Source organism: Pseudochaenichthys georgianus, chromosome 17 (assembly GCF_902827115.2).
Source record: "Pseudochaenichthys georgianus chromosome 17, fPseGeo1.2, whole genome shotgun sequence".
Taxonomy (NCBI): domain Eukaryota; kingdom Metazoa; phylum Chordata; class Actinopteri; order Perciformes; family Channichthyidae; genus Pseudochaenichthys; species Pseudochaenichthys georgianus.
This window is the reverse complement of record NC_047519.1, coordinates 15,901,247-15,911,387: the sequence shown is the minus strand read 5'-3', so window position 1 is coordinate 15,911,387 and position 10,141 is coordinate 15,901,247. Positions and strand designations below refer to the sequence as shown.

At 41.5% G+C, this 10,141-nt stretch overlaps 1 protein-coding gene across 1 annotated transcript; it reads left to right on the top strand.

The window, feature by feature from the left end:
• Nucleotides 1–6,259: 6,259 nt before the first annotated feature.
• LOC117462914 (gastrotropin-like) lies at nt 6,260–9,230 on the top strand. Its single transcript, XM_034105281.2, is given in 5 exon segments — nt 6,260–6,385; nt 6,387–6,484; nt 6,584–6,759; nt 6,882–6,971; nt 9,092–9,230. Coding segments are annotated over 5 exon segments (510 nt in total). The 5' UTR covers nt 6,260–6,290; the 3' UTR covers nt 9,143–9,230.
• Nucleotides 9,231–10,141: the final 911 nt, after the last annotated feature.

Genomic DNA, 10,141 nt, shown 5'->3' with positions numbered 1-10,141 from the left:
CAGGTCCTGTGGTCAAGAGTTGACTCCATTGCTCTCTTTTTCTCTTTCGTCTCAAAGCTCCGTGGAATCACTTCCGCTGCTGAAGAGATGTGTAGGATGATAGTCAGGAGGCGAGGCCTCCTTTTATACGGTGAGATGCGCGTGCATTCAGGAGGAAGCCCGGGGTCCCCTTCTGGAGCCAGGCCCAGAAGGAGGACTCGTCAGCGAGCGTCTGGTGGCCACGCTTGCCACGGATCCCGGCCGGGCACAGCCCGAAAAGGCAACGTGGGCAACACCTCCGCTTCTCCGTCCCGCGGGCCCACCACTTACGGGAAACAGCGATGGGGTCGGGTGCGCTGCCAGAAGGGTGGCAGTGACCCGACCACGGATAAGTGGGAGAAGATGGATGGATGGACAGTATCTGAACATATATGAGGAGCTGTGATCTCTGTGTGCTAACAGCTAATGGCTGATGTTTTCCGGTTGAACGTCAGTGACGCAGGCTGAGATCCTCACCGCTGATTGGCTTCCGCGAGAACGCGTCACGTGAATTTGACGCTCGAGTTGAAAAAATTGAACTCTCGCGTTTGACGCGGCACAGTTCAATCGCCTCAATCGCGTGATTCGCGCCACGTCCACCGCTTCATGCTCGCCGTCGGAGCGAATTCGCGTCTGTCCGCGTCTCTGCATTGACTTTACATGTAATCGCGCCGCCCCCAAACATCGCATCGCGTCCGGTGTGAACGCAGCATTAAAGAAAGTACCCATTTTCATTGATAACATTTTAAGAGATACAATATGTTCAACTTGTGTTGCACCGAGCTTAAAAACAGCTACCTCAGCAACATCAAAAATGTCCTTTAACATTTTTAAATTGTCACAAAAACACATTGTATTTTCTGTGTTCACATATGCAGGAGACATTGGAATGAACTGGCCGCTGTGAATTTTATCAGTCATTTAAATGGCCTTTATGAGTTTAAAACTGAAATGTTTTCACAACCGAAGGAAGTATAGTAGTTTCCCCTTTCTGGGGAATTATAACAGTAATGATAAGATTCAAAATGGTTGAATTTAGCATTGGAGCTAAAGAGAGACCTGGGCGACTGTGGCTGTGAGGGAGTGCGGTCATCTTTCAACCAGAAGGTTGTGGGTTCGATCCCAGCCCATGCAGTCAACATGTCGATGTATCCTTGGGCAAGATACTTAACCCTGAGTTGCTCCCGATGGCATGGCCAACGGTGTGTGAATGTGTATGTATGTTAGTGCATGTCCTAACATACACTGCTCAGTATGAATGGGTGAACGACATGTAGTATGTAAAGCGCTTTGAGGGGTCTTAAAGACTGGATAAAGCGCTATATAAGTACAGTCCATTTACCTGCTCTTCTTGTTAGCCTCTGAGTTGATGGGTTATCTCACAGGATGTTTGTTTATTCTTTCAGTTCAATGTTGTGGTTGTTATTCTTCTTTCAGCTCTCTTACTCTACATCTAGCATCTGGCAGTATTATTGCAATGTCTCTTGATAATATATTATGTAGATAAGCTGATCATTAACAGCTAACTAAAATACAACACACATCTCTGTCCTCTGTATGCCTTCACCTCTTTAAATTGTTTAAAGTAGAGCACAAAGGTATTTCCCGACTCCCACTTTATTCTCCTCTCCCCCTTTATTTTCTTCTTTGCTCTACTTACCTTTCATCTACTCTGCTGATCTCTAATCACTTTACTCTCTGCTTCAGATTTGATATCTCCTGACTTTCCAGCCTCCTATTGTCCCATCCACTCACTCATATATTCTCTTTTCCAGATCCCTTTACTAGTCCCACCTGGTACCACCGTTCCTTTTTTCCTCAACTTCCTGTTGTCGTCCCTTGCCATTCTTTCCTTCCCTCTCATCTCCCCCACCCCTTCCTTTCTCCTCCTCCCCTCCTGCCAGTTACCCCTCCTCTCACCCACTCTTCACCCTCTGATGATTGCCAAGCACATTTCATTTGACATGAAGACAAAGGGCTGAGTACACATGTGGTTTCTCTGCAAGTCCTGTGTAATATGAAATATTAATGCAGGCATAATTTGGCTCCCTGGATGAAGTGGGGGTGGTGGCGGCTTTTTAATCACCAGTGACTGCCGTTTCCTTCCCCAAAGGGTGGTAAGGCTGTCAGGATGGATTGAGAAACAGCAAAGATAACAACAACAGAATGCTTACTGTTGGCGGCTACCGTGGCCTATTTCTGTCTCGGTGTTTAATGGTTAGATTGGCTCATTGCCCAAGTTACTGAGGCAGCTCTCCCTGTCAGGCTCTTCAAAGTTAAAGGTGCTCTGTGCAGCATTTTTCGAACATGTCAACAGCCATCGTCAAATTAGTTATGATCGACTGGTACAATTACCATAAACAATAGCTTCTCTGTCGTTTGCTCAGCTGTGCTTTATCTTGTTATATTTTAAAAACCATGCAGCAGTATATAAAGTATAGCACAACCTGACCAGCTATAATATTAGAACGATGCTTTCAATGTAAGCATCTTTACATTACAAAAATATATATATATATATATCAACATGCAAATTGTTCCCACGAAAGAAAATGCTAGTTGCTAACTAGAGAGTCCTCTGTGCATAATACGGTAAGAGAAGTTTAAATTCAACTGCAAATCTAGCCTCTTTTAAACCATCTTTTTACAAACCCTACCTGGACACTAGATTTAACAAGTAGCAAAAACTAGCAAGTTAAACAAGGACCATCTGAGGAATTTTAATGTGCCTAATCCAACCCGGCTAATCTGTAATATCTGAGTGAGCATACAGGAGTTCCTGTCTGTTTGCCTACAAACATAATGTACCATTACCAATGTGTTCATCCTTCCAGTATAGCAAAAAAGTTAAGCATCAAAGCTAAGCAGAAACACACACACACACACACACACACACACACACACACACACACACACACACACACACACACACACACACACACACACACACACACACACACACACACACACACACACACACCCTTCTTTTCCATGGGAACCACTTTTCAGTACGCTATCTTTCCCTCTCTTTAACTACACACAAGCGCGATCACACACTCACGCTGGGTGACATTTTACGTGCTAACACAGACAAGGTCACAATTTGTCTTTCACATGTTTAATTCTCATATGCAATTTAGTTTTCCTTCACTTTTTCTTTCACACAGACACATCTCTTTAACACACACACACATGCACACCCACATGGGCTGCAGTTGCATCACTGGTGAATTACCATGCCGTTCCGCGTTATTAAACATGACACTCGGCCCAGATAATGGAGCCTTTCTTCATCTCAATTTGGAAGGCTAATCTTATTGCTTTGATTAGCAGCAGCTTCATTTGCATATCAAGGCTTCCCTCCTTTAATTCCTGCATCGCAAATCCCCTCTTTATAGCTCTAGATAAAAGGAATCTATCTATATGTATCTTTCTTTAGAATCTTTTCTTCCTCCCCCCCTCCCTCTTTTGTTTTTCATTAACTCCTTGTTCATTTGTTCATATTCTATTTTTTCCATTTCTGTACTCATCATCAGCTCAGCCTCAGCCTCATTTCTCTCCTTGTTCACATGTATGGAAAGATGCCTATAAAACAAGACAACAGGCAGGAGTAAAGCATGACTTCACCGAGATGTGGCTGGGTATATTAGCAAGTTATCCTGGTTACTCATTGGCCAGTAGGATACACACCTGAGGAACTAAGAGATCAGAAAAAAGTAAATGTTTCATTGAAAGTTTCAAATACAGCCTACTATTAAAGTATAACTACAATTTTACAACATGGGCAATTAACTCTTAACAACTGCACTTTGCTATCTATTCTCTACCCTGAATGGATTTGGTTTTACCTTGAGATAAAAAATCTGGTGTTTTTCCATTTCAAGACATTGTGCAAACAATCTAATTATGGTGGCAAAAGTACCTCAACAACTGCACCATTACATTTGACGTATGGAGAATGCTCTGTAAACCATTGAGATGACTCTCACCAACTACTTTGTACTTCTACTCCACTACAATTCAGAGTTAAATTGTGTACTTTTACTCCACTGCATTTATTTACTACCTTTAGTTACTCTAAAGATTTGGATTAATGATGTGAAATATAATCAATTCTTAAATAAGACTTTAGTTACACTTACATTCACAATCTACCCTGCAGTATTTGGTCATTAAAACTAGTTTCACCTTTACCAGCTTGGATAACACTTTAATGATCAATAATTAAAATCAATAAAAATAACCAATCTGCATAATGAGGACTTTTACTTTTGGTATTTGTGTATTCCAATACTTTTGCACTTTTACTTGAGTAACATTTGCAATGCAGGACTTTTACTTGTAACAGAGTATTTCTGCACTCTGGTACTTCTACTTTTACTCAAGTACAAGCAAAAGAGTGGCGGGATAGCATGTTAAATTTGACGAGGTACAGCATTTGTAAACTTCAGCCCCCTGACCCCTGGTGTGAGTTTGTTTGATAAAGAGACAGTAAAAAGAGAGTTTGACAGCGTGAGTCTTTTATGGGATATTGGCCAATATGGTGTTTTATGTATCGATAAAGAGCTTCAAGGCCATGTTGACTGTTGGTGGTTTCGAAACACTGCAAACAGAATTACAGGATAATATTTCTTGGACACACTAGAGGCAGAAAATTGTCCATTAAGATGAAGTGACTACATGACTGAAGCACCTTGGCCTTTCAGTTCTGACAAAGTGTAAAGAGGTAAAAGCTTTATGATGCTGCACTTAACTTCGATTTCACTCGCTGCAGTCATTTTCCCAAACCACCACTCGCTGTTTCTCTTAAAAGAGAGCATTTGTGAATTGCTGTTTTTTGTCTAAAGTTTGCTGTTTTATTCAATTTACTGCAAACATTCCCCCTTGAAAACCTTTAATGATCTGTTCAGAGTATAACTGATGCATATCTTTTGTGGTACTGAATTAAGTCAGTAATATTGAAACATATCTTAGAAATCTAGTATTAGAAGTATTTCTAAAACAAACGTTTTTATTTGGTTTTCTGATTGCACACAGAATTCTCCAAATGTGTATTAAAAGAACATACATGCAAATTATAACTACTATATAAAGCAAATTATATTCTGTAGTACATCTATATAGATATTCAATTATAATAGTTATTATACTCTTTCAATGAAATCTAATTCATTCACACACACCTCACATCTAATAGACCAAAAAAGATCGGAAAAAAGGAACATCAGGTTCTTGTCCACTAAGTAATCATATATATCTCATATTAAACCCTAGTACAGAGCTCCCTGAATGCTTAGCAGGCAGCTTCAGTATATTTTGCACAAAAATGCACAATCGTTTGGTTCTGAAGTTTATTCCAGACAGTTTCTTTATGCCTTAAATACTTACTATAGAAAACATATCCACTGCAAACAGTCCTCAACTCATGCCCTAATATTACCGTTTGGGTAACAGTGGATTATAACTACTATGCACGGCTGTTTTGGAAATGTATTCTTCAAAATGAAGTATATATATATATAAGGATGTGTCTTTGGTAGGAAGACATGGGAATAGTGCTGAATGTGTCAGACAAAATGGGGAAGTCAGACAGTGTAACATTTGGATTTGGTCTTTTCATGGCATTTGTTGACCATTTTAAATGTAAATTATCACACAGTTGTATTTAGGAATACATACAATGTTTACACAACACAGACAAACAATTAAGGTAGAGAAACTTGATTGTGTCACCAGGTCACTCTACCAGACAGGAAAAATTGCCATAATAATGCATAACCTGGTTGAAGTTGACTTTATATGTGCCAATTTCAAAATGCAAATAATCAAGTAAAAAGGACAAAACTATTTTGTATACCAACTTAACAATTATCTGTCACTCCTTATACAATGTTTTAAGTTATAAAACACGGGAATTACTCTTATCACGTCTCATCATATTCTAGAGTTTTCTTTAATGCAAGCTTGTAAAGAAAGACCTTGAACAAGTAAATGGTGATCTCTTTGCAGACCATTCACAATCCAAGACAATAAACTACTTCAAATAAAGGGATTATACTTTCAAACAATAATTTTTATTTGATTTTTGATGAGTCTAGGGCAGTAAAAGGGTAGGGCGCGACTGCAGGGCCGTTGGTGGAGAGTTCGTTGACCTGCTGAGCCGTCAGCATTCTGCTCAGTGCTGGGGAACTCCATAAACGGCCGTTTGCACAGGTTATTGCCCTCCATTGTAGTCATCACATTCAGCTGTAATTACACTCTGGTGTCATCACATGAAGATGAGGGAGGTGGCGAGAGGCGTATGGTATAAAACCAGGGAGCAGTCTTGGTCTCAGTACCTTGCTTTTCCCTCAGCTTACCTCAGCATCTCTCACGCCTCCTCACACCAACACCACCAAAATGGCCTTCGCTGGAAAATGGGAAACTGAGAGCCAGGAGGGATATGACGCTTTCTGCAAGCTTCTTAGTGAGAAAACTTTTCTCAGCCAAACAACTCATGCATTATACTTCACTGTGTGTTTGTGGACTGCCTTGGGCTCACACTTCTCTTATTTTTCCATTCCAGGTATCCCCGATGACGTGATTGCAAAGGGCCGTGACTACAAGATGGTCACAGAGATCACCCAGGACGGCAACACCTTCTCCTGGACCCAGCTGTACCCCGCCAACGCCAAGGTCGCCAACACGTTCAGCGTCGACAAGGAGGCCGACATGGAGACCATCGGAGGAAAGAAATTCAAGGTAGGAGGCAAAGACTCTGGAGCTCTGGAGTTTCTCAATCCTTCTTTAGCTCCAGTTGTTGTTAAAATGGAAGCATGGATGTATCCTGGTTCCCTGACTGATTATAACTTGTGTGTTTTCAGGCTACAGTGCACATGGATGGAGGCAAGCTGAGCGTGAACTTCCCCAACTACCACCACACCTCTGAGATCGTCGGGGGCAAGCTCATCGAGGTAAACACACTTGCTGAGGCTTTGAGTGCTGAGGAGTGACAGCCGTTATTATACTCCCGCACCCCGCAGGGATCATTAGAGTCATTAACCCTGCAGTTCTATAGGTGTTTGCTAATGTGGAAAACTGTCAAGAGTTTTTGCCAAAAAGTTAATTCTGTCATTCAGTGATGGAGGAAGAAGTATTTAGATTCTCTACTCAAGTAAAAGTACTAACAACACACAATTAAAAAACTCCCCTACAGTCCTATTTTCAAAGCCTTACTTGAGGTAAAGTACTCATTGTGCAGTAAAATGTTCTCCGACAGTGGTTTACTATTATATAAGATGTTTTGGAATTGATATTACTGCTGCTTTAATGTGTATGTTGCTCTACTACTCTATATACTGTTGGGTAGTTACAGTGGGGCAAACAAGTATTTAGTCAGCCACCAATTGTGCAAGTTCTCCCACTTAAAAAGATGAGAGAGGCCTGTAATTTTCATCCTAGGTACACTTCAACTATGAGAGACAAATTGAGAAAAAAAAAAAATCCAGAAAATCACATTGTCTGATTTTTAAAGAATTTATTTGCAAATTATGGTGGAAAATAAGTATTTGGTCAATAACAAAAGTTCATCTCAATACTTTGTTATATACCCTTTGTTGGCAATGACAGAGGTCAAACGTTTTCTGTAAGTCTTCACAAGGTTTTCACACACTGTTGCTGGTATTTTGGCCCATTCCTCCATGCAGATCTCCTCTAGAGCAGTGATGTTTTGGGGCTGTCGCTGGGCAACACGGACTTTCAACTCCCTCCAAAGATTTTCTATGGGGTTGAGATCTGGAGACTGGCTAGGCCACTCCAGGACCTTGAAATAATTCTTACGAAGCCACTCCTTCGTTGCCCGGGCGGTGTGTTTGGGATCATTGTCATGCTGAAAGACCCAGCCACGTTTCATCTTCAATGCCCTTGCTGATGGAAGGAGGTTGTCACTCAAAATATCACGATACATGGCCCCATTCATTCTTTCCTTTACACGGATCAGTCGTCCTGGTCCCTTTGCAGACAAACAGCCCAAAAGCATGATGTTTCCACCCCCATGTTTCACAGTAGGTATGGTGTTCTTTGGATGCAACTCAGCATTCTTTCTCCTCCAAACACGTCTAGTTGAGTTTTTACCAAAAAGTTCTATTTTGGTTTCATCTGACCATATGACATTCTCCCAATCCTCTTCTGGATCATCTAAATGCTCTCTAGCAAACTTCAGACGGGCCTGGACATGTACTGGCTTAAGCAGGGGGATACGTCTGGCACTGCAGGATTTGAGTCCCTGGCGGCGTAGTGTGTTACTGATGGTAGCCTTTGTTACTTTGGTCCCAGCTCTCTGCAGGTCATTGACTAGGTCCCCCCGTGTGGTTCTGGGATTTTTGCTCACCGTTCTTGTGATCATTTTGACCCCACGGGGTGAGATCTTGCGTGGAGCCCCAGATCGAGGGAGATTATCAGTGGTCTTGTATGTCTTCCATTTTCTAATAATTGCTCCCACAGTTGATTTCTTCACACCAAGCTGGTTACCTATTGCAGATTCAGTCTTCCCAGCCTGGTGCAGGTCTACAATTTTGTTTCTGGTGTCCTTTGACAGCTCTTTGGTCTCGGCCATAGTGGAGTTTGGAGTGTGACTGTTTGAGGTTGTGGACAGGTGTCTTTTATACTGATAACGAGTTCAAACAGGTTCCATTAATGCAGTTAACGAGTGGAGGACAGAGGAGGCTCTTAAAGAAGAGCCAGAAATCTTGTTTGTTCGTAGGTGACCAAATACTTATTTTACCGAGGAATTTACCAATTAATTCATTAAAAATCCTACAATGTGATTTCCTGGATTCTTTCCCCCCATTCTGTCTCTCATAGTTGAAGTGTACCTAGGATGAAAATTACAGGCCTCTCATCTTTTTAAGTGGGAGAACTTGCACAATTGGTGGCTGACTAAATACTTTTTTGCCCCACTGTATATCTACAGCTCTCAGGTGAAAACATGTGTGTATTTGTGTCGCTTTTGATCATATCCATTGAAAAATAACAAGACAATGCAATAACTTACTCCTTGTTTTATTAATTTTCCTCTTCCTCTGTCTCTCTCTAGACCTCCATATCTGGCGCTGTAGTTTTTAAGAGAACCAGCAAGAAGATCTAACTGACTGGTGACTGACCTATGACCTCTTAAACAGTTACAACGGAGACCTCAGCTACTACTGCGTTCAATAAACTAAGAATATGATACAAACATAAACCTGTGTTTCTTTGCTTTCTTGAGCGTGTGTTTCTGTGTATTCGATTGTATTTCCTTTTTTTAAAGATAGTATCAGACACAAAATACTTTACACATACTCCTTGGAAAGTCTCCAATATACCATAAAGCTGCCTGGAGTTTAATTTCTAGACAGCATATACACAGCCATATTGTGAAGGTTTTAAAAAGTTATTCAAAGAAAGTTCATCCCTCTCTGTTCTTTACATGTGCACACTTTATCTCTTTTAAGAGATAACTGAATCACATATCCTTTAAAAGAGCATATTTCACTTTACAGCAGCAGTAATTACTGTAACATTTTGTATAAAAGCTGACCTGGTTGAACTCTCTTCACGGGTCTGTTTGATAGGATGGTCTTTAATTTCTTTGGTTCACTAAATCAAAAAACTCAATGTGTTCGCACGCCGGAGAATCGGAGCAGTGGGAGCGGTACTGCAGTCGCTTTACCGCACCGTTGTGACGAAAAGGGAGCTGAGCCAGAAGGCAAAGCTCTCTGTCTACCGGGCCATTTTCGTTCCTACCCTCACCTATGGTCATGAAGGATGGGTCATGACTCTATGGACATGACCGAAAAAACGAGATTGCAGATACAAGCGGCCGAGATGGGTTTTCTCCGCAGGGTGGCTGGTGTCTCCCTTACGGCCCGTCCACACTACAGCTTCGACAGCTTCAAAAACGGTTTCCAATGCATCTGCCCATTCACTTGAATGGGGTGACGTCACTTTTTGCCGAACTGCATTGTGGGAAGCAGAGTGGAGCTTTCCTGGTGTTTCAGGCTGCAAAAGTTGAGCAATGTTCAACTTTTGAAGCTTCTGAAGCTTTCGGTGGAAGCGTCAGCCAATCAAATCATATGCCAGTACAAGCTCTAGCCAATCAAACCAC